The sequence below is a fragment of the Paramormyrops kingsleyae genome, chromosome 21, assembly GCF_048594095.1.
Source record: "Paramormyrops kingsleyae isolate MSU_618 chromosome 21, PKINGS_0.4, whole genome shotgun sequence".
NCBI classification, from domain to species: Eukaryota; Metazoa; Chordata; class Actinopteri; order Osteoglossiformes; family Mormyridae; genus Paramormyrops; species Paramormyrops kingsleyae.
Genome location: NC_132817.1, coordinates 16,554,209 through 16,578,951, shown reverse-complemented (window position 1 = coordinate 16,578,951; position 24,743 = coordinate 16,554,209). Strand labels below are relative to the sequence as shown.

At 46.6% G+C, this 24,743-nt stretch overlaps 2 protein-coding genes across 9 annotated transcripts in view; both read right to left on the bottom strand.

Annotated features, from left to right (window-relative positions):
• Positions 1-704: 704 nt before the first annotated feature.
• On the bottom strand, positions 705-7,781 carry LOC111836553 (intestinal-type alkaline phosphatase-like). The gene is made up of 11 exons (XM_023797929.2): positions 7,497-7,781; positions 7,044-7,160; positions 6,549-6,664; positions 5,954-6,128; positions 5,450-5,622; positions 4,854-4,979; positions 4,261-4,330; positions 2,969-3,103; positions 1,980-2,171; positions 1,741-1,857; positions 705-1,146 (listed from the first exon to the last, which is right to left on the bottom strand). Exons 1-11 carry the CDS (start codon positions 7,627-7,629, stop codon positions 887-889), a joined length of 1,614 nt encoding a protein of 537 aa, XP_023653697.1. The 5' UTR covers positions 7,630-7,781; the 3' UTR covers positions 705-886.
• A 1,384-nt stretch (positions 7,782-9,165) lies between these two features.
• The window catches only part of dis3l2 (DIS3 like 3'-5' exoribonuclease 2), a 47,584-nt gene continuing 32,006 nt past the window's right edge, over positions 9,166-24,743 (bottom strand). For all 8 annotated transcript variants that reach the window (XM_072704502.1, XM_072704501.1, XM_072704504.1 and 5 more), the window contains 8 exons: positions 22,352-22,431; positions 15,478-15,661; positions 14,983-15,069; positions 13,924-14,071; positions 13,386-13,516; positions 13,009-13,113; positions 12,586-12,690; positions 9,166-11,328 (listed from right to left, as the gene is read on the bottom strand). In XM_072704502.1, the coding sequence (XP_072560603.1) occupies positions 11,227-11,328; positions 12,586-12,690; positions 13,009-13,113; positions 13,386-13,516; positions 13,924-14,071; positions 14,983-15,069; positions 15,478-15,661; positions 22,352-22,431 (942 nt within the window). In that variant the 3' untranslated portion in view covers positions 9,166-11,226. The remainder of the gene's footprint in view (positions 11,329-12,585; positions 12,691-13,008; positions 13,114-13,385; positions 13,517-13,923; positions 14,072-14,982; positions 15,070-15,477; positions 15,662-22,351; positions 22,432-24,743) is intronic.

Sequence of the window (24,743 nt, the reverse complement as noted above, 5' to 3'; positions counted from 1 at the left end):
TTATTGATTGATTTATTTCGGCACATTACCCCGCGATCTCTTTCACGGTTCCAATGAGATTTCTCTTGCTTACTTCTAAAACATGTGGTTGCACATTTGGCAAAGCCAGTTAAACGCTCCAGCGTCGTGATAATTGATAAGCGGTCACACTGCACCCGACGCAACTGTGTGAAATCAGCCTACAATTAAGTATACAGACTAATTTAGAGAGGTCTCATGTAGGTCCACAGGTAGGCCATTTATTTGATATGTTGCGCATATAAAGAAATCATTTTCAATTCTTTGTTGTTTATGGGGAAAAAAAAAACATGAATGCAGTGAGAAATTTCAACAAGTCATGATGTTACAACCAAACTTAACACTCAAGGTTCTCGTTTTTATAAATCTCCCGAAACATATTCGTCTGTCCTCATGTAGTTGAATTCTGCTGAAATCCAAGGTATTTGAGATACGTATAAAGACAAGAAATATGCACTTCTTCAATAACCCTTCATGGCCTAAAATATCGTTTTGCGTGGGTGACCCTGAAGATTTTGGGCCCCTTGAAAGACCGATCCAATTATGTTTCAGATTTTTTTAGGGCCCCTGGCACTGAGGGGCCCTTGGAATCATCCTAACTACCCCTCCCTCCTTTATAATGCCCGGGTCTGTGTGTATGTGATGGTTAGTGTGACTAACACAACCACACAGAGTCAGCACATGGATGTGTTTGCACAGGGATCCCCTTTATCATCTTTTGCAATACCTGATTCTTTAAGAATGTGAGGAGAAACATTTTAAAGGTCAAGGTCACATGACTAGGGGGTGGGTACCATGACAGTCCAATGCGGGCACACTTCAGTATACTGAGTTTTCTTTGATCTTCTAGGAGTCAGGAAGGACTGGCTCAGGACAGCGTGACGGTGCCCAGCAGGGCTATCAGCAAAGCTAGGAGGCTGGCTTTCAGAGCGCCAGGCCCCGCATTGGGGCAGGCAGTGTAGGGCTCCAGGCAAGCGGCATAGGCCATAACATGGGCAATGTAGCTCTGTTCCTGCACTCCGTGGAAGAGGTGGGCCATGGGTCCTTGGGCAAAGATGGCCACGTCCTCTGAGCCATGCGTCTCCGAGTCCAAAGGTACAGCCGCTTGCTGCATGTAGTCCGTACCACCTTAGAAAGGGACAAGGAAACCATCACGTACGATATAACGCAGCATCCAGATGAGAAAACAATTTTATCGTACAAGGTTTTTTAATATGGTGTAAGGACTTTTCATTTACATTTAATATATTTGCCCAGATTAAGACAAAAACTGACTCTTTGGTCCATCTATTCTGAACTGTACAAACGATGACTGCATTTATTGCAGAGGTTAATCGTTTCACTGTAAATCCATAGCATTTCCTGGAAAGTTTATCTAGAATGTGTTGTCAGTGTTGAAAAGTGAGAAAGCTCCTCGTAATCAACTGCTTCTGCCGGCAGCGACACTTATCAGACTTTTCTTTTCCGGACTTCGAGGGGACGAGATAACTTAAAGTGGGCCGTGATAACACAATCTGAATTGCTCTGTCAACACAGCCACTCGTGAGTTCAGTTCACTCTATGAAGATGTAACGCATTTCCTTTCTCGTGCCTACGAGTTCACGGCAAGGTTTGAAGTGCTTGTAGTAACGGAGCAGGACCACAAGGTGGTGCCAGTACTGCTGAAAAGCTTGCGAAGCTATGCCCACCCCCCACCAGATTCACAGTTCACAAGCGTCTCACCTGCTATGGAGGCATTAATCAAAGGACGGCTTCCATTGACTATTTGGAATCCTGGTCCGTTTCCATACAGTGCTGTAGTGAAGGGCTGGTTATCCTGGCCGTAGGAGCTTGACAGCCCTGAAAGAAACCCCGAATCAGATATACTTGGCACACGCTGCCGAATATTGTTATTTCAACAAAACTCAGATTTTGTTTCCCCCTAAAGTCCGAAAAACAAAATGTCACCAGCGTCTCCATACCAAAGACGGGATTTCCCCTGGCAGAATTGCCTCCGAAGCTGAAGACGTGAGAGTGGTCTGCCGTGACCACCATCAGTGTGTCCTTGATGTTCACCAGCTCCAAGGCTTTGGCGATGGCCAGATCAAACTGCACACCCTCGGTCAGGGCCTGCCTGGCTTTGCCATCATGGTGACCGTGGTCTATCCTGCCACTTGCAGTTCCAAGGCAAATATGAACTCATTACAATGAAACCCAGTGCCGGAACCCTGTGCCTCGCCCTACTTTTGGTGCTTTTCCACTGGCATACAGGAACCAATCCGTACGCGAGCTGCACTGCAAAGAGACCAGTCACAGCGCAGATCCAGCACATTTCGGTTTTCCACTGCAGAATGGTCATTGCTGGGTTTGGTGTAAAACAGAAGAGACGCTTATTTACTGTTCACACAGCATGCAGCATGATTTACGACGTGCTAATTTCTGCTAGCAAGTCTGTGAGAATCACCACGTTACGTTAGCATCAAATGTTAGCGGAATTAGCATTCACTTGAGTAAATTTGCATTACAAATCCATTTCATTCAGCTTTTCTATAGTACTTCCTTAAGTAGGAGGTTGGGAATTTTCAAGTTCCGAGTTCCGGGAATGCATTGGTATCTTATGGTGTGTAATACCACTACTAATAATATATAGAATATGCCCTTTTTTCCTTCAGATAATACATGCATATCGACACAGATCACTGGTATATTGACCAATCAGATGGTGGTGCCGCAACCAGCTCAGTTTGGTCACGCTTTCGACCCTGACAGTAAGCAGGGCCATGTCATCACAGGTGCAGCTTGGGTATGACCCGGTTCTTGGTGGCAGTGGAAAAGCGCCATTTGTTAGCAATAGGCCAGTAAAGGCCTATTGGGGGGAAATGGCTGACGTTTGAAGAACATGTGATAGTCAAGCTAAAAAAATAAATGGTCACATTCTAAAGTGTGCCTGGACGTGGCTCGGAGTACTCATCTTCCACAAACAGGTAGAATCCTTTGGAGTTCTTTCTGAGGATCCTGATGGCTTTCTCCACCATCTCCGGGAGGGATGGATCAGTTTTGAGGTTGCGTTCCAGCTCGTAGCGCATGTCCTTTGGTTCAAACAGGCCTGCCCAACACACACACACACACACAAACACACACACACAGTCGTGTAAGCATATCTTTGTGGGGACTGCTCATTCATTTCTATGGGAAAAATGCTAATGCTACCTATGACAACCTTAACCCCTACCCAGCCCTAACCATAACCAAACAAAATACAAAAAGAGTTTTTGCATTTTTAGTTTTTTCATTGCAGTCACGGATTTTTATAAAATAGAGTTTCCAGGAAACTGGTCCCCACAAGGTAAAAAAAAAAAAAAAAAGGGTATTCATCACGTTGTGGGGACATTTGGTCCCCACAAGGTAAGGTATACCTGGACCCCACACACACACACACACACACACACACACACCCTGATGAGAGAGGTGCAAGTAGTCTGCACCAAAACTTCAGAGAAACAATGAACCTTTGAGCATTCCACACATAAGGCCAAAAGAAAGTGCTCAGTGTTACATTCTACCATAATAATAAAGGTTGCTTTTAAAAAAGCTAAAACATGCATGCAGATTAAATGGAATTTTCATGGTTCTGTAGACGATTTAACGGAATTTAAGCATCTAGGGCCTTTATATGGTGGGGTCTGACGGAACCACGCAGAGCTTGTGATCTGGGGGCTGATGTGAGGCTTCGTGGGTTAAGATGCTGTGCCTTTGATCAGGTCACCAGTTCAAATCCCGTGGTCAGCAGAGTGATGTCACCGTTGGGCCCTTAGCACCAATTGGTCCAGGGACTGTCTGACTCTACTTTCTCAAAAATGTGCCACTACGGATAAAAGCATCTGCTAAATGTAACTTGTGAAACGTTTATCTCAGAAAGGAGCTGATTCTGCTTAGTGAAGAATGATGTAAGTCCTCACCTTGTACATTTCTAAAGATTTATTATTAAGGACTGACGGCTTTGAATGACGTGTGAAAAATGCCCTCTTCTGGATGAAAGTGGGACACAGTGATTCAGTGACTTTCACCCTGGTCATCAATACTGCTCATGTGGACATTTAAGCTACTCAGAGCTGCGAGGTCGCTGTCCGAAGCCAGCAAGTTCATTTCCATGGTGATGATAATTCCATTAAGTATAGCACCTGCCATCTTCATTTTCATGAAGTGCCACATTTCAATGGAAACATTTCTGGTTTAGCTGGTTCTTTTCGGCGGTAACATTACCCATCAAGTAGTCCACATCATCTGCATTCACAGCATCAAAATCAGCTTTGTTCCACACGTACTTTGCGTTCTAAAACACATAGAGAGTGAGGCAGAGACAAAACAGCAACAATTAATGAAAAATACATGTTAAAAATCAGTGACAAAAAACTGATCCTAAAATCCTAAGGATTAACTTATACCAGGGACTTTCAACCTTTCATAAACCAGGGAACCCCCAAATGAAAACAGACCAGAACTATGAGCTTGCTACCACTAATTTGTGGCATACATAACTCAGAATGGGCAGGAACTGTTTCATCCATCCATCCATCCATCCCTGCTTGTCCTATGCAGGCTCACAGGTGTCTGGATTCTATCCCAGGAGCTACGAGTGCAAGGCAGTGAATGACCCAGGATGGGGCGCCAACCCTTCGCAGGGCACTCAGACATTTACACACACACATTCACACCTATGGGCAACTCGGCAACTCCAATTACACCTTAGCAAGACTGAAAAGCCCTGGGCTATATAATGCAGCTGCTCATGAACTCCAGGACTAAGCCAGTGCTCATGTACTGAAGCTGGTTTCAGGTGGTGCATGACTGACTACCTTCTTTCCCGTGAGCCATTTATCGACGAGATCAGTGTTGTCTAATCGGGATCCATAACTGGTGTTGTACTCTGGGTCTTGTGTGGCTTTGGGGAACATGTAGGTACGGCCACCTCCAAGAATGACCTGTTAGGGAGGTACAATGTACACAGGAAGCACTTTCAATCGGACACTGAAATAACACATTTTTTTCATTACTACTAAGGAATTTTAAAAAATAAAAAGTACATAAAAAAAAAATATATATATATATATATATACACACACACAAAATCCTTGGGAGGCTTCTTTGAAATTGCATCAAGATATGTATGGAAAAGCAATATCCATAGTTATTAGATGATGTGGGAATTGAAGATCTAAGGTTCAAATCTAGCATACCATCATGCAAAATAATAGGTGCAGAATGAAGATGGATGGACGTGTGCTTTAATCAACATCCAGATGTGTAAACAGGAAAAACATGTTACTTTAAATAGGTACCACTTGTAACGCCCGATAGGCCATGTGTTCATACTACAGTTACTACAGGTGTGTACTTGCAAGGTGTCAGCATTGAGGATCTGATACTGATGTTAGGGACCTGCTGGTCTTACGTTGATGTCAGTGTTGTTGACCAGCTGGAAGGCAATATCACGGCAGCCCTGCTTCACCGCATCCACCGGCAGGTCGGCGTCACTATACCAGTTCCTGTCGGCCGAGTGCGAATAGGTAGCGCCGGGTGAGGCGTGCTGCACCCGTGCTGTAGACACGATGCCCACTGACATCCCTGCAACACGGGACGGCCACATTTTCACTGCATCTTTACAGCAAGATCACCTATCCAACGACGCCACACCAAACTTGCATCACTACAAACAGCAATGTATATCAGTGTTTCCCAATCTGGTCCTTGGGGACCAACCAGACAGTCCACGTTTTTGCCGGGAGCTGGGAGGAAGCGAAAATGTGAACTGTCTGGTAGGGAGTTTAGAGGGAGCAAAAACACGGAGCGGCTGTGGGTCCCTGAGGACCGGATTGGGAAACTCTGCCTTACATGCATCACTATACTTGCTGCTTACAACACTTTGCAGCATTACTGTGATGGTACTCAGGCCCACCTGCTCTCCTGGCCCTGTGCAGCACAGATTCGACCTCGTTGCCGAAGGTGGTATTGCACTGGCCACGCCGGGCTGCTGCATTCAGGCCCAGCGTGCCATAGTTGGCCTTGACGCCAGTCAAGTAGGCTGTGGCAGTGCCCGCACTGTCAGGCATCTGCTTATCCACATTGTAGGTCTTGGGAGAAGAAGATAAGGCTAATTGAACACAGAGTGATTGCTTCCTCAGACCACAATGTGACTCATTTCAGCTAGCAAAACAAGAACAGCTTTAATTCGACAGAACGGCCTGGATATCTGACAAAGCATTAAATAAATGGCGTTTAGCACTACATATAATGGGATCTTCCTACATGTGATGGATGAGCAATGCGTCTTACTTCAAGTTGAAGAAAACATGCCCAAAGAGAGACTTCCCATTGAGCTTAAACAGGCAGGAAACGTTTAAGACAAGACTGTTTGTTTCAGTGTGGTAAATAATTTACTAAAATACTGCCACACGCACTTGGCAAGCTGGGGTGGAGCTTAACAACAAACAATATGAAATTTTACAGGAGAGACTGACTACTGAAACATAGAAGGACAAGGCCGATGGTACCTTTGAAAGGGCCAGGAATGGAAAGGTGTCCATGGTCAGCGTGGTCTCCTCTCCTGTCTTGCCGTCCATCTGGCCCTTGAGGATTCGTGTTGCTGTCACGGTAGGGATGCCCATCCCTAGGTGAAGGCCAGCCACATAGCATCCAAGCTCAAAGACCACCATCAGAAGGCAATTTTATTAGCTGCAGCGCATAATTACTCTTAACGGCAGGTATAAGTCTCAGAATAAGATCCCAGTTTGTTAAAGGTACGAAGCCTTCAGGGTCACGATGGTTTTGAAGGGACAGAGGGACAGATTCTGAACCCTTGTTCAAGTTACGCTTGAGCGGTAATTTGTCCGATAATTACAGGTAAGACTGATTTCTTGATCCAGGTTACATGAAAGCAACATGCAACCATGAGCAGGAAAAGTGATAGAAGATGTAGAAGATGAATGGATAAGGCACCGAACCGTAACCATGGTGAATATATCAATGTTCTTCACTCCGGAACTCACCATCACCCAGAAACAGGATAAGGTTCTTGGCTTGGCCCACAATAGGCTGCAGATTCAGTGCCTGCGTGAGGGACTGGTTTCCCTTCTCATTCCAAAAACGAGGGTTCTCCTCTTCAACTGAGGGAGCACCAGAACAGGGATGGAACAGCAGCTAAACAGGCTTACTTGTAGGTTTACTGGTTTTGTGGTCACATTCTGGTTAAGTATTTTCCAATGGGTGAATTCAACCATCATTAGGATAGATCCACACGTCATTTTCCATGCATTTTAGAAATATTTTCTGATATTCATAAATGAATGAGACTAGAAAATGATTTTCATATACGTATAAAAACTTAATTATTTTAAACATTTGAGTAAAAAACGTTTCAATTGTCCTTTGAACGTATGCACATCGAGGTGTTAGATTCAAGCTTCCACTACCCACAGGTCCGGCTGATCCACGGCACTTACCGGGGATGACGGCCCTGGACTGGTCCACCGCCATGCAGAGCAGGACCCCCGCGATCAGGGTAATACGACACGGAGCCATGTTATGTGTCACACGTCGTGTCGTTAAAAGAGCCATACTGATGTCGTACTGCATATTTATAACCGCGCCACTGACCAAAGTGTAAAGGGCGTAGCGGAGTGGTGAGACATTTTTATGGATATTTTATGCCGATTGATGTATATATTTTAGTAAACATCTCAAAGGTACACCACCGTGGAGTTACCAGGGATTTTGATACTGTCGCTACATGCAAATTAGCACAACCAAATCCAATGGCGGGGCCTAGCGTTATGGGGGGCATCTTCCTAGGGGGGTCCACCTTAGTAAATCAAGCACCCCCCCCCCCCCCCACAACTTATGAGTGGGGGGTTGCTGATGGTGAATCTTACCTGGGGCACCACATGGGTTTTGACAGCAACTGGCCAAATCACAGGAGGATGTGCTAAGCTTTTGCTCAAAGAACACGTTTGTTGATGTTTTGTATGAAATGTACACGGATACTACAGTGTAAGAACCCCCTTAATGCAACACTCTGCTGCTCCAGCCCCACAAAACAATTACTTTACTGAAGTAACTACTTGGGCAGATGCTTTACCTGGTATTTTGAGAATAAACATGCAGGCGTATTTAAATACACTGTAAAGCCCATAGATCTGTTGCTCTTGATGACCATCTGATAACCTGTAGGGACGACGCCTGGGCGTGAGGGTGAACATTGTACATGTGGTCCAAGGTGGCACCTTGGCAGCAACAGGCTGGGTGGTGCTGGTGTTCGGGGTGATTCATGGCTCAGCAGGCTAGGACTCTGTGCCCGTGGGTCTGAAGGTTGCTGGTTTGAATCCTTGGGCTGGCAGATTGATGCTGCCGTTAGCCATGAAACCCCCTCCCAATTTCCCTTGCCTGTACTGTATGTGTGTCTCATTTAGAACTAGATGGCAGGGGGAAGGAATTCCCATGGGGATCAGTAAAGTATCACTATTCCAAAAAATTGGAATCCTGCCCCCCAAGCGAGGGGCGTATCCTGTCAGGCATTACGGCCACGGCGGCGAGCATCTTAGCGCAGATCAGCACCTTCTGACCACACCCTGACAAGAATGAATCCACAAACAATATCAATTAATTGGATAAAACAATTATATCAAGACAGGGACATTTTGTTCCATGCTTCTAATACTTCCCAGAAGGAAAAAAAAACATCAAACTTTTGCTGCACTTACTTTAGTGCCAAAGACATGTTTGCTTCATTAATATCAAATGATCGTAATGCATATTCCAGCATATGCATCTTATCAGCCTTGATAATGCTGAGCGTGTTCCTTATGGGGGTTTAAGATCCAAGTCCTTGGCTGGGGGCAAAGTTCAGGAGGAACATAAAACTCACATCTATACCCACCCACCCCTATATCCTGGTTCACAGAAAGTCAGAGCTCATGCTGCAGCTGCGATAGTCAACGATCACCAAAGCAGCGCCGCGCTTGAGAACTCAGAGCGAATTATCTAAATTTCCTGCTGGCTCGTACACGTGCAGACAGACACACGCTCTCTTAAACAAACACGAACACCAAACAGTATCAACAAACAGACTATGGCACACAGAGTCAGCAGCCAAAAAAATCAGACAATGCTAGATTGCGAGCGGGTAAGTGTATTTTATTATCCCAAGGGCCAGTTGAACAATACACGTCGCTCTCATGGACACAGGAGAAAATGACATCACATTATGATAATTACTGTAACGCAACGGAGGCGGCTAAGCAGGAGTATGCACACGGTGTTAAATGGAAGCAGCATCACTATGAATGACCCCTGACGCAGAAAGTAGACAATTAACTGCACAAACTACAAGCTTCAGATTACAGTCCAGCTCTTTTCACAGCTGGCTAGATAGAGACAGGCATCTGTGTGTCAAATCTTTGTGAAAAAAGTTAAAGTTTAGCACATTTGTGTTTTCCTCCTTCACATACCCTGTAAAAACATCACGTACAAATGCCTTGTGTTGACTTTAAGCACAAAGATCAATGCGATAATAAAAGAAACACCTAAACAGGAAAAGCGCAGCTGGATTTGAGTGACGAGGCTGACAGGCTCCCAACAGATTTATATGATCATTCAAATTTGGCCAGAAAAAACACTCAAGTAAAGGCAGATGTGAAGCACTTTGAAAGGCTGGAAAATGAAAGGGCATCTGAGGGGAAAAGGACACAAACGAGGACAGTCACACATCACAAGGCACAGAGCGTGCTGCTTCCAGCACTGAGCTTTGTTCTTGTAAAGACAGCTGGAGCTTAAACATGTGGCAATGTGACCGTGACACAGAGACATACGAGAAGTCGTCCCTAGCTGGCAAACTCTCCATAAAGTGCTGCTGATGCATGCAGCCGGTTATGCTCACGACGGCAGCAGGGCAGACGAAACTTTTCAAAGTGTGTGTGTGTGTGTGGGGGGGGGGATATGTAAAGATTTCCAAAAACCCCAAATCCCAAGCCAAATGGACATCTTCAGGTTAACGCTCACTCACCCCCCAAAACCTCAGGCCCACTGCAAACCAGGAGAAGGGCAGAATGGAGGAAACCTCTGCCCAGAATAAAAACCACACACATTTCAACAAGGAAGGCCCATATGTCCAAAGGCCGGCAGCATCTTGGAGCTTAGCACTGCTTAAGAGCAGAAACGGGATTCCGTTCTCACCAGGAGCAGAAGCACACGTGTTGCAGGTCGGACCGGCGGCTCCAGCAATAGATGCCCACAAGGACTACAAGTCCTCAAGTACCGAAAAGCACAAGTTAGCATCCCGTTGACATTTCAGGTTCTAAAAGGGGACCAGCACACCTAAAACTAACACTTTAAAAACGTCAACATTTTGTTTGGCAAACAAAACATTAAAAAGTCACTCAAGTCTTTGCAAATTTATGTTCCCATCGAGCGGCACGGGTTCCTGGGGCACAATTTCAAAAGTAAAGTCCTCCAACAAACGGCAGTTTCAGTTTCCCAGATACACCGATCCCATCTAGTGCAGAATCGGCCGTCAACTGCTATTTACCTGCTACCATCCAACCCTAAATTCAGGGCACTGCCACTTGAACGTCCGCCGTAAGCATCTCCTAACAATCATGTCGTCAACCTGCGGGAAGCACATCAGTGCTTCTGTGCTGTATGTTCATGTGTCGAGAGCCATAATGCACCCATTCAGCACAGCAGACTAAAAAAAAAATAATAGATCCTGTGTTTGCCAGTTCATTTTCTGCTAGCTACTACTAAACGCACATAGAATTAAATGGCTTAAAAAACCAAAAAAAAAACAATGCAAGAACATCTCCAGTTTCTGAACACACATCTCCAGCTAATATTAAAGCTTAAATCTTTAAATCTTACCCCAGGACTATCTCCTAAGCTGGGCACAGACACACAGGTATGTAACACTGACCTAGGAGGTCTGAAGACATAAAAGAAACAGCAGCAACACACTGTATCACCTTGGCCCTTCAAAGAAAACTTCAGCCAAATCCATTCGTCATAATTATCATTAATGCCAAGTTACAATACTGGTCACTTATAATTGGTTTACAATAATAATAATTAAAAAAAAAACAGTACTTCACTTAAAAAGCCTCAGTTGGCATACTTTAAAAGGCAAGAAACATATGCATTTCAGTTTAAGCATTTAACTTGTGGCACCAGTAGGGGGCCGTCTCACGACCCGGTGGGGGAGGGACACTTCAGTGTGGCACTGTACTTCATGGGGGCTGCATCCGCTTGTAGCTGGACCTCCACCAGGGTGAAGATGCTGATCTCCTGACAGGCGATGAAGCACATGAGTGCGGTTCAGGGTCATGAAAGTGAGGCACGTGGGGAATAGGGGGCGTACAGTCAGCTTTTCTGAATTAGAAAATAAATTTACACCCGGTGGAACAGGAAAGGTCAACTTTAATTACATAGTACAGGCGGTAGAAGGTATTCAGGTTTACTGCAGGCATGTAAGGTTAAGTAGCAAGTTAAGCTAAAGAGATACCGGGACCAGACTCAAAGATCGACATGTAGACAGAGAAAACTTTAAGTTTTCAGCTTATAATGACAGATTGTGTGTCGTTGTCAACTTTGTTTCACAGAGGGTGCGCGGTTTGCTGCTTTTAGCCTAGCAGAACTGGTAATAAGGTTTCTGATTGGCCAGCATGGCTTTACACTTTATATCGCCCCCTGTTGGTTTGGCATGTTCTTGACAGCGTGTTTTAGCATTTTCATGTGGATGGAGAAACACAGTTTTTTAAAAGTACCTGTGTACGTGTGGACAAGGCCTAAGATTATCCAGTCGGTTACCCACAGTGATTTCCATGACTGCTAACCCAGCAGAGGGTTACAGGAAGTCTGGAGCCCATACAAGGCAGCACAGGGCAGGCAGGGGCAACATAAGATCATCTAACTGCCTGTTTTTGGGTTGCGGGAGGGAGCCAGAATACCAGGAGGAGAAACACCAGCTCCACACACAGTGCCAGAGGTGGGAATCAAACCCACAACCCTGTGGTCGTGTGAGGACACAGTCGTAACGGGTCTGGGGTAAGGCCTTTACGCTTTACTTCTACGGTGACATCCGCCTAAAGTGGTCTTTAAGCCGACCTGCATTTGGAGTCCTGAGATTATCTTTATGGCAACCATGTACGGGACCCTTGCCCTTTACAAGGGTGGAAACTATCAACATAATCGCACAAGTCAAAAAAAAACAGTTTCAGATAGCAAAGCCATCTGACTTCCAGGTCCTGGGTCTAGTTGCCTTTGGAGCAAAAAAAATGTTCGTATGTATATAAAAGCCATGATTTAAGGCCACACCACGGTGATCTAAAGACAGCGTGTACTGTGACAGGACAAACACACTCCATTAAGTGATTACAGATCACACAATGAGGCTGTTAGTCAGAAATGACTTCTTACTATGCGTAAGCCATGACCAGCTTGATCTGTCTGGAGAAACTCAGAGTACGGCATGGAGGCTTTTACGATGCAGCCTGATCTCCCTCATCACAGCTCTGCAGTCCAGCCTGGATACACGCCTCTTACCTGCTCCACGGCTCCCCGCACGCTCCCGTCCGCTGCCCAAACCAGGGTCAGCTCCGGCTTCTTCCCAACCTTGCGGAAGCGGAAGTCTTTCAGGCCCTGCAGCGCCTGTGGGAGATGACGGTGTAGTCGAGAATGTGGCTTTTCGCTTCGCCGAGAGACGAGAGAATTAGAGCTGCCGTGTATGGAGGAACAGTTTGACAGGCAGGCAACCTAGGACTGTGGCTAGAGGCTATGGGAGCCAGAGAGTGTCGAGCAGCAGACGCAGGTGACTCGACTGCGTCGGGGAGGGGTATCCTTGTCAATCGACTACTTATCAGCGATGTGTCTGCAAAGGATCCTTAAGGAAGCCAGCAGGACGCCCGCAGCTCCTTGAAATTCTGCAGAAGGCGGCGGAGGGGCGACCAGACAGAACGCCCCACTCACTTTGCAGTAGATGCGCTTCTGCACGCCGTACTTCAGCACCAGCACGTCGAAGGACTGGTCGAGAACCCCCATCACCATGGCCTCGGAGTCCAGGGGGCCGGACTCCTACGGGAGAACACAGCTGTTGGTCCGCAGCGGCCGGTGGAGCTCGTAAAAGGACGCGGGCATGGGGCCATGATCCGTTAATTACCGTGCCACGTCTGCTCAATAAAGCCTGACACAATGAATTAAATAAGTTCACAGTTTGTTGTATAATTAAGGAATAAAAGGAAGGAGGTGGCTAGGCGCTGGCACGCGATTACAGGGCTGCGTTTAGCCTCAAGGTCAGGTCAGGTTCAGGTGAGGTTGGGCCTTCCTGCCCCAGGACGGGTGCTCACCTTGACAAAGGCGGCGAAGAATAACTCAGAGCTGAGCTCCTGCACGCGTTTAGAGGCCGTCTTCTTGTCGTTGCAGTGGGACGCTTGTCTCTGGACGTCCTCAGCTTCCAGGCTGGGGTGGGGGCTGCACCCTGGGGGGGGGGGGCAAACGGGATCTTCAGTTGTAATAAAAACCCCTCTATTCATACAACTCTGTCCCAAGCACTTCAACTGGAATACAAGATGAATCAGTATGGTTACTTTTAATGTTCAATTTTATCGTACGTGTGTCTGTGTGTGTGTGTGTGTGTGTGTGTGATCCAGGCCAATGTTAAACAGGCACATCTTACAACTTTACTGAAAGACAAGCATTTGCATAGTGGTTACAATAGATATTTGGTTCTATGTCATTAACCGCTATCCAAACCCGTGCACTGCAGTCATATTCATCCATAAACAATCCTTTGTTAGGTTCACCTAAGCCCAAAAAGAATGTCACTGTCCTGAGCAGCCACGAATCTGCCTCGGGCACGAGCCTCGAACTGCGCGCGCCTCTCACCCAGCGCCGCGCCCAACAGGCGGTGCACAATGACGTCAGCGTAGCGGCGGATGGGGGAGGTGAAGTGAGTGTAGAAGGGTACATTGAGGGCATAGTGTCGAAACTGGGCCTCATCCATCAGGACTCCAGTGCAGAAATATACAGCCATCTGGAAAAGGGCACAGAATGCCAATGTGAGGTGAAGACTGATCACTGAAAGCGACCTTTGACCATAGGACGGGCTTCAATGCAAATCAAATACGTGCAATAGATGCTCAATAGGTACTTACTACAAAATTATAAAGAAATATTCAATTCTATAGGACACTGCATCTAACACCACCACCTAGATAAGAATTCATTAGGCTTTCATGAAATTAATCATACATTTTAAATGCACAACATTCCCCCAGGAACTGGGCTGTGGGACCGTACCCTTCGCAGGTTATCTGGTAAGAGCTAAAACCTGCAAGCTAGCCGACCGGTTCAGCACCGGGATCTGGCTTCTCGGGGACCTTTCCAGCCTGCTTAGGGCCTTAGACACCCGATTCCCAGCCTACGTGTGCGGCCGGCCTCGAGGGGCAGCCCCAGGACGGCCGGGCCGAACCTGTGTGGGTTCCGGCCCGATTTGCAACCCGTGACGCGGGTCTCAGAACTAGCAACCTGCTTCATTAAGGCTCGGCTGCTAGACAGATGTTCACAGCGACTCATTAACTACGGAAAGGCCTGGAGCGGGAGAGACTGACCACAAAACCAGAACCCTCCCGCCCCCCAAAAAACATGATGATATTATAAAATAAATTAGATTAATAAATACCACTACATGCGGATATAAAGTGCCAAAATGGACGTGCTAGTGGAAATCTCTCTGAGTGATGAAGGAATATCTCTCCTGCAGAAAATACTCATTAAACACGCCCCCAAAAATCATATTATTGTCTTTAATGCAATAGATAGAGTGAAGAGAACATGCACTTTGCCTGCTAGGTAAAGGGACTGAGCCTAATTCAGTTAATATCGCCACTCAGGCAGATACCCGTCCTGCGGAGCGACATGCTCTGGGGGCCGGCACTCACTCACCTGCATGGGCCTGGAGCACATGTTTGTAAGGACCTCTTTCCTGGCGAGCGAGTACTGGTCCGTCCCCAGGGTTTCGTTCAGACTCCTCTGCGGTGACAGTAAATTAGATTAAAAAAGAGACAGTACAGGCATGGACGGCTTTATAACACAGACAATCCAGGATGGAAACTTTCTGCCACTTTGATTATCGCCAGAAAGTGACAAACCGACCATTAAGTCAGTGTTTCCCAATCCGGTCCTCAGGGACCCCAGACGGTCCATGTTTTTGCTCCCTCCCAGCTCTTGGTAAAACCGGGTTGGAAAACGCAGCACAAGCCACTCTACTTATCCGTCTATCTACTCTATGTACACTATCTACTCTATGTACACTATCTACTCTATGTACACTATCTACTCTATGTACACTATCTATCCAGCTATCAGACAGCTAAAAGAATTTGGAACTGGCAGGTACAAACGGCAAGAGCATGACCCACGTGGACGGCGAACACTCACGTGAAGAGCCCCTGCGGAGGAGAAGTCCAGGCTAAGGCCCATCTGGTCGCAGAACTCCGTGAGGTCGTCCACCATCTTGGTCTGGGGCGGAGGGTGTCGGCGAAGCAGGGCATACTGTGGGAAGCTTCGGTAGATGCGGTGGGCGGTGGCCATGTTGGCCAGAAGCATGAACTCCTCCACAAGCCTATGGGTGGGGTGGGGGTGGGGGGTAGGGTTAGCTGTGAATGCGAGTGTCTCATTGGTCTCGTGGCCGAGTGGCGATCAGGTTTTTCAGAAGTATCTGGATGGCAGAAGTGTAACATTGCAGGAGTGTAACAATGCACAGTGGCAGGAAGCCATTTATAGATGTTGACGCAAGAGGGCGCAGCAGGCGTAATCTAAGCTTCGCTTTGAGATTTTATTTTTGCATTTTGCATTGGAGTCTGCAGAAAAGGGACAAAACTGCAAGAAATGGCCTGAAAGCGGCTTTTTTGGTAAGTATATGTGCCTAGAAAGGAATAAATAATTGTGCAGTCTTATTTTGTTGAATGTATTGTATCAAGCCATGAGTCTTGAATCGTCTATTGAACCAAATCATGAGTAGACTATCGTTACACCACTAACTAAGACCCAATCACAGTGGTCCTCAAACTTTGGTATGTGTACCATTCGTGGTGCTCATGAGCACCCCCAGGTGGTACACAAGACCATTTCTTCATTTGTTAAGTACTGCGATTCAGGGTATTGTCATTTCTTTCACCCATAAGGTACTTGGCTGCTTTGTTTTGATCCAGAGTGGTACTTGATGCAAAACCTTTAGAACCACTGCACTAGTATATTCATTCGGTAAAACAAAGCATATCTACATACTTCACATGCCTATATAAACGATTCAGCATGTATCCCGCAACCAGAAAGCATAAGCTTCAGTCACAAGAGCCTGTATCTGACATAATGTGACAAAGGGTACAGAAAAAGGGGATATGGCAGCTCACTGTACAGAAGACAAGACGGCACTGCATCAGTGTGCCAGTCTAGAGATTTAACAGAACAATGCAATCTCTCGGAGTCAAGCTACCTATTCAATCACTCTTTAGCTGAAATGACCAAAGTCCCAAATGCAGGTAAACAGACGGTTGCAGCCAATCACCTTTCCACAGCTTAATAGAGTCGTGACCGACACCCTCCCCCTCCACACACACATACATATATACACACACACTCCAAGCTAAAAGTGTCCTTGGCTGCATAAGCCTCCAGATAAGTGTCACAGGTGGATTAATGAAGCGCAAACAGGAAACAGGAGGAAGCGCATCCGCCGTACAGCCAAGCAGGTGGGGAGGAGCGATTCACCGATCTTCCAGCAGGTGGCAGCGAGCGGCTCTACAGGAAGGAGCAGGCAGACGCCAAGGCAGTGACATCATCAGGGACCGCGAACGCACACAAGCCGCTAACAGGTAACAGCGGATAATAAGCCCATCGGAGCTCTCTAACCTGCACTGGATAAGGGACTATGATGGATATATCAGAGCCACATGATTCATTATACCCCCATTTAAGTCTGTTAAATAAGCATCCGGCAAGTAAATGTCCCAAAGCAGTGGCCTCCTTATAATGTCCATAACTTATAGTATAATGTAACTTATGAAACAGGGATTGTTTTACTTGCCCTGAAACGCCAAATATCAAATGTATGACTTCCGCACTGGAAACCAGAGCACCGGGCCGCATCGTCACGAAACCTAGTGAGCTGGTGTTTTCCTCTCTGGGTGGGACACAAAGACTGGGCCATTTGCAGCAGGGAAGCTCAGGCGGGATGACTTGGGGGGGGGGTTGGGCACGAACTTAAGTGGATATTCAGTTCCTCTTCAGTCACTGATTGAAACCTGGTGTTTCTACATCAGATGAGAAACGTGAGACGGACTGAGTATGTAACGACCGTACAGGTTGCCCAGCAGTGCCGTCAATAAAAGACGACAGACAAGGACATGCAGAAATGACATTTCTCTTTCGTTACTAGCCTAGGGTAGAACTTTCTGTACTTTCCCTTGTACACAAGCTCTTGGACAGCAGTGACTCCAGGGAGAAACAGCTACTGTCCGTACCGCTAACATTTACAACAATCTGAGGCACAGACACTGACATATAAAGACATTACGCTTTCATTAAAAATGATCTTAAGTGGAAGCTTCTTCAAAAACCCTGAGCTTTCTTAACAGTCTCTGATCCACTCGAGGTTGGAATTTACACCTGGCAACCTTCTCAAATCGATCATCTGGAAACATCTCTTTCGGCAAAAGAGTGAGTTCAGGAACATTGGGATAAAACGGGTCGCACTCATGAAGGAGTGGATGGAACAGCGCTTAAGGGTGGGAAGGAAGGAAATTTAAGGTTACGGGTATAAAGATCATGAAATGGATCTTGGGGAATCACCCTGGATTAAAGCGCTCTGAAATGTTCCAGTTAAATACATCCAACCCAGGAAAAAAAAAAAAAAAGAATAAAAAAAATAGATAAATGTAATTCAATTTGGACAAAATCATTCTGCTTGTGTGATGGACTAATTCAGAATAATAAAAATAATAAATTCCAGCCAATTAGCCATTTGATTAAGCATGGATATCACCATAACACGGATATTACTATAATAACCTTCAATAAACTGACTGGCTGTCCACGTTAGACTGAGCCGCATGGAAACACTGGAAATAGCAGAGCTATTTCCTCAGCATGATCCTGCTTGTGCAGTGCGCTCATTCTTTCCTGTTTTCCAGTGCACTGGCGGTTGAGTGAGGAGGCGGTGCAGTCGAACACGCTGGACCATAAACCCCCGTGGTCGCGGGGGTGTCCATATCCCAGAGCGCTCCAGCCACGGTTCGTCTGGTTAGTGCCACTGCACTGCGACCCCCTCCCCCCCGCCCACCACCCTGAATCCAAGTGTTGAAAACCACGAAAAACCCTCATCTTGTTCATAGTGACTGTATTAATGCACATTGAATGATATTAAATATTTAGCCGCAGACCTTTGAAAACGGTCTTGGGTTCCAACTTTAAAATGCGCATTTTAAATATCAGTTTTTCCCCTTTACCTGTTCGGCAAAGCTGTGGATGCAACACGTTTTTATTTAATTAGCACTGAAAGGCCTCGAGTGGATTAATGGACGTAGCGGAAAGCATATTAAATGTTAATTTAAACAGCACGTCACCATCAGACAGTATTTTTGAGAATTAAAACAAATGCATTTCATCCAATTAAAATGTTAACTTTTATTTTATATGTAGGCCTGGATGGCAGATCTTCAGAGGGACTCCCGATTGACCTCATCTGTTCCTCCTTCATGGCAGATGGAGATGACCGGTCACAGAAGGCATGGGACCTTTCATGCAGGCCCAGGGCAGGGGGACACTGCTGAGCACAGGTCACTCTTACTGTACAGCAGTGTCTCCCTACCCGGTCCTCATGAACTCTCACACAGTCCACGTTTTCGCTCCCTCCCAGCTCCAGGTAAACGTGGACGGTCTGTCAGGGAGCTGGGAAGGAGCAAAAACGTGGACCGTCGGGGGGGGGGGGGTCCCTGAGGACTGGGTTGAGAGACTGCCTGAACGTGGGTGAGAGCGGTGGGCATCGAGGGAGGGCAAACCGCTACGTGATAAATGATGCGAGAAATCAGCCCTGCTGAGAACAGCCATGGGCAGGGCGGCACAACAATCACAACTAATCGGAGCCAGTCTGGTTTCGCTGAGTCAGTACTAAACAACTTAATATCTGAAAAATAAGCCAACTAAATTGGAACCCAGTTAAGAAAAGTGACAGGAAAAACACAAACAGATTAAGCACCTCTTTTTATATATACACACTTGAGCATGAAGGGCTTCAGTGCTTCAGCTGTTGGCTGACAGAACCCTTCTGCATTGTATGGGAGCTGTCCAGCTGTGCGCGAATGGGGCTCCATACAGTCTGTTCATTATTGTGTATTTATGGTAACAGGGGAGGGGGCGACAGGATGAGTCAGTGGGCAGCGATGACACCTCACACGTCTGCGGCGTGGACCGGCTCTGCGGGCGTGTTGTTCGTGCGTCGTCCCCCCTCTGTATTTCCACCTGCCATGTTTCGTTTGACACAAACCGCAGCATCCTAGCCCATCCTGCTCCGTTTCGCCTGCTCAGTAACAACTATGTGTCTAACAGGACAAGTGGATTCTGACGTAGGGACAGAATAACGAGAGATGTTCTTGCATACACACGCACATATACACACACACACACCCCCAACTGCGTGTGTCTCAAGGCAGGCAAGTATGTACTTTAACGTTTACATTTATTTAGCAGATGATTTAGTCCAAAGTACAAGGGAGGATCAGAGAGTACAGTCAGCCAGTGACCCTTGAGCAAATAGGGTTAAGAATGCCAACAGTGATGTCATTCTACCAGCCACCGACAACCGTCCAATCACAGGTACAGAGTCCTAACCCACTGTCCACCCTGCAAACTCACAGACAAGCGGGGAATATTTATGCAACACTAATCATAGAGCAACAATCGGAAGGTTCAATCGTTACGATACAAGCCACCGGCCGCGGTGATTGCAGTCCGCCACTGCGCCAACCTCCCTGCCCTGACTGCCCGAGGACAACGTTCGGAGACTGGCTGGTACTCGGGTGATGTCACCTTCTCTGAGATCATCGTGAGTTTGCCGCTGGCCCCCGACCAGAGGAGAGTGACACCATTTAAGTGTGTTTACACGTGGCCCCGTCTCTCGCACGGGGCTCGCTTCCTGAGGCCGTCTGAGCCAGGAGCAGCAACGCAGCAGCACGTTAGGAAAATGGCCTTTGATTAAAGGTCACACCTGCAGGTTTGATGATTTTATATCCTCAAGCATTATCCAGAAACATGGGCACCTGCTCATGGTGCTTTCTAGAACATTTTCAGATTATTCTAAGAGGTCTAAGAGAACTTGGTCGGCTACTACATTCACGTTATTCAGCAAAAAGGCACCCAGGGTGCAAAAATGAGCTAACAAATGGGTTAGCGAGTTCACTAGCTCGGGTCGTTCAGGACGGCACGGCGACACGGAGCCGAGAGAGCAAACGCAGCAGCTCTTGCTGAAATAACGCGTAAGACGGTGCGAATCGCGTCATTAGCCAGCCCGTGAACTCCGGTGCAGCGCTTACATGGGGACAGAAACCGCCGTCTCAGGGGGGCTCAGAGTCCCGGGCCGAGGCTCAATTCGGACGGATCCTTACCATTCCGAGTGCCAAATGCTCAAAAGAATCCTGGCTGGAGGACAAAATTTTAAAATAATAAAATCAGCAAAGAAAACACGTTAAAAACACACGAGTGCACAGTAAGCAGCGTGTGATTACACAAGCAGCCACGAGCCCAGGAGTGATGAGGATGACTTAAATCATCCTGACGGTACATTGTTTTTCTAGCTCGGTATATGTAGGGGAGATGTTCTGACAAAGCGCTTGCTGTTTACAGAGCAAGTCGCCCAATCTTCGCCCGCACTCGCTCAGACCGACGCCCACACTCGCTCAGACCGACGCCCACACTCGCTCAAGCCGCTGGTAATTAGCAGCGAACTGCCGACTCCCGGTCGCCACCTTCAAAGAGGCCGATTGCCCATCAAGCTGTGTCTCTCAGTGCGTCGGCATAGAACTTGGTCGGATACTACATTCACGTAATTCAGCAAAGAGGCACATTGATGGTTGGCCGAACAGAGGAATTCTCCTCGCTGATCACCCCGGATGCTTCCGCCCCAGGCCTGCGGCAAAACACACCTGGAATAAAACGCGGCTCTCCGGGACTAACGTGATGAGACACTCTTGAAACCACAGGGCAACCCCTGTGCCAAAACCATGAATAAGCTGATTTATATAAACACACTAAGAATAATGGGATTACTGAATAGATATAGGTGTGCACAAAATGCTGACTTAAGTCTCCTATGAAATCTGCACTTTTAAAATCAATCCACAGCAGTATATACTGTAAGGGTCAGTTGCTTGAAAGGATATACCGATCTTCTTGCATAAACTTAGACCATCGATGTATAGCAAACTAGTGCAACTTTACTTTGAAAGGCAAAGATGTTTTTTTCCGTCGTGTCGTTTTTCTACATTTTATAAAAATTAAAACATTGAAACGTTTCCAGTGTCGCCTAGCTACGGAGGAGCAACTACCCGTCGGAAGAGCTGGAGAGGAATCAAGAAGACAGTAGGCAGTATCAGAGCCCTCTTTCAGCCAGACGACGCATCATCGCTTGCAGATGAACCCGACCTTGGACTGAAGCGCACCTTGCACGAGCTCCGAGTGCCCCTGGACAGGCTTCAGAGAGAAGCAGGTGTGGTTCAGGTCACTGCAAACTCACTACGGGAACAAGACTACCAAAATAGCAGGAGCATCGCTGCCAAGCCCGGCAGCCCTGGCTTTCAGGGGTCCGTTCAGAGTGTTCTCCTTAAGCCGGTCGGGTCACGCTGACAGAAAGCACCGCGCAGACCAATTCGCCCAGAAAAGCTGGACGACGACCACACAATCATATTTCATTGACTGCCATGGAAGTATTGAAACTTAAAAAGCTTTTTGCGGAAAAAAAGGGCCAGACCGGATGAAGTCGTTCCAATGACTGAACGCGAAGTCGAAAGCTCGCCCCATTAACAAAATTACAGCCAGGTTCAAAATTAGAGTAATTAATTATTTAGGATTCTCAGCTTTTTTTGTAATTGCTTAAACTGCTTTATATCTTGCGGTATATCCCACAAGGTCATTCAGAGAGTTAAATAATAAACAAAACAAAAAAAAAAAAATCTGAGAGGAATAAATTATTTCTCAGACTGTGGGCTAAAAGCACGGATTGGCCTTATGTGCATGAATACTTCGGCTTTGAGTTACTCACTTGTTGCTGTCCCTGTACTGATAGATGTAGCAGCCTTGAGGCATTCCTGACTCCTTGTCCAGGGTGAATGACAGCTTGGACTGAAAAACAGGAATGGGGGGGGGGGGGCGGGGGGAGTTAGAGAGGCAGGACTCAGGAGGTGGTTGGATGTCCATAAAAGCACAGGGCAGGATGTTGCTGCTTCACCTGTAATTTTAGTATGCATGTAAATACAAGTAAATATACACAAGATACATGCGTACGAAGCATGCAGTCAGCACATGTATGAAAAGGATATTATACAGTTGGTCTCAACATGGCTATTAGAGATTTCGGGGATACGCTGCACTCAACACACAGGCATACTCTGTGTCATTAGTACGTCAGTATCACAGTAAATACGTCATAGCATCAGGAAGCAGATGAAGTAAGGGTTACGAATGTCCGACTTGTGTACACTGCTGGTTAAGAACTGACTGCCATAAAGTCTATTATATAAAAATGTGAGTTAAATACAATGGCGCATAATAACGAACACATGCACGACTTTGTGACGCTCATGAAAACATTGCGTGGCTTCAGTGGTTGTATACTATATAATATATATATACACACCATATACTAAGACAAACATTTGGCTAAATAAGAACCATATGTACCTGTTCCAACTTCTCCACAAATCCGACTTAAAGACTTAGGAACGAATCTCGTTCGTAAGCCGAGGACTGTCTGTACTCCAGGTTCTTCTGATCAAACCCTTAATTAGAACATGATCTGGGGAGTTTGGAGTGCCTGTGTTTTTTTGACGGAGGAGAACATGGAGACGCGGGGGAGTCGGGATGAGAAGACACTGCGAGGGCGGCCAGCCTCCCGCCCGGCCACGGAGGAGTACGCCGCAGAAGCAAGCCGCTTCCACGCGCTCATCCGAGAGGGTTTCTGCTTCATCACGCTTCATCTTCGATAACCACAAGGTTTCTATGCAGTTTAAAAGCAGATCACTGAGTGCATCACATACCAGACTGCGCTTGTAAATAAACCGCGTGGTTCCAAAGCCTTCAGGATATCTCCACCATGCGCCAGATGGATACCACTTGCCCACAACTGCTCTTCAGTGCCAAGATCCTCAGTGAGTTTCTGTATTGCTAGATAACCAGGTAGCTACCTCAAAGAGCTCCTTTCCTGTGGCAGTAGAACCAAACGTTCTGTGTGGCAGTTGGAAGACGCCAAATCCATATTCATTTCTATAAGACTCAACACAACACAACAACGGCAGTGAATTCCCCACCTGGGCACTAATTAGGCTTTTCTGCCCCAGCTAATACTGAGGGCACGTAGACTGGCAATAACTGTGATGGATACTCAATATGGGTGGTAACTCTGGAGAAACCAAAGTGCCTAGTTCCCCAGTGGTCCGTGGATACAAAACAAATCACATCGACTCCAGCACACGGAGGCACTCAGAACTACAGGGAAGGAGAGTGTGAAGTTACTGCAAAGCCTCTACATACTTTGGTGTTCATCAAAACGTAACGGTCTGGACATTTTCAGGAATGGGGAGAATGCTAAAAATAGCACGACTGACTGAACCTCAGACCTGAAACAGACATCAACCAACATCTCCTAGATTCTGAAAAGTGGTTAGCTTCAATAGACGCGTCTGTATTTGATGGGGCTGCGTCAGAATCAGAGTCTGAACCCCTTCAAGGTGCACAGCAGAGCTATAGCACTGAACAAAAAATATTTCAATTTAAAAATGACTCCCACGTCGGAGAAAATGGACGTACGCAACGCAATCTGCTGGGGTAAAGGAATCATCTTCATGTGGCACAGAAAGGCAGCATATGACCTAATGTAGCTCTAAGTACTAAGCAAGACAAGACCTTGTACTGCGCGCCCTTAGGAAAAACCGAAAATCCAAACCAGGACACTCCTGATGTAACACACAAAAAATATGGCCTACATATCTGATGCCTTTTAAAAAGCCCATGGAGTGAAGATGAATGTTTAATTCTGAATAATTGGTAGAAGGTGCGAACGGTACGCAGCGGCACAGAGTGTGTGGTGATGGAGCACATGAAGTGTGTCTCACTGCGATGGCATGGGGTGATGTTCCAGAGATAAACTAAACGTCTGTCAAGCAAAATAAGCAGAATATGCCTATAAATCAGCGTATGAATTAGGATGGACTTCATCTGTTTTGTTATTTATGTGGAAGGACAAACTTGATGAGTAATGCTGATCAGCGAAGTAACAGAGGATGACGAGACCAAGGCTGTCACTATCGATTACATTGATAATCAAGTAATCTACCGATTAATTTGACGATAAACACACACATAACACTGTTTTGGTTCATCCGTTTTCTGCCCATGTGATCTGGGATGCGGGGGCAGCAGTCTGAGCAGAGATGCCC

Coding starts and splice junctions, on each gene's coding strand:
- LOC111836553 (XM_023797929.2), bottom strand. CDS start 7,629: ATGCAGTACGACATCAGTATGGCTCTTTTAACGACACGACGTGTGACA. Junction 7,161..7,496: donor GTCCAGGGCCGTCATCCCCG/GTAAGTGCCGTG, acceptor GTGCTCCCTCAG/TTGAAGAGGAGAACCCTCGT. Junction 4,980..5,449: donor TCAACAACACTGACATCAAC/GTAAGACCAGCA, acceptor CCTCCCTAACAG/GTCATTCTTGGAGGTGGCCG.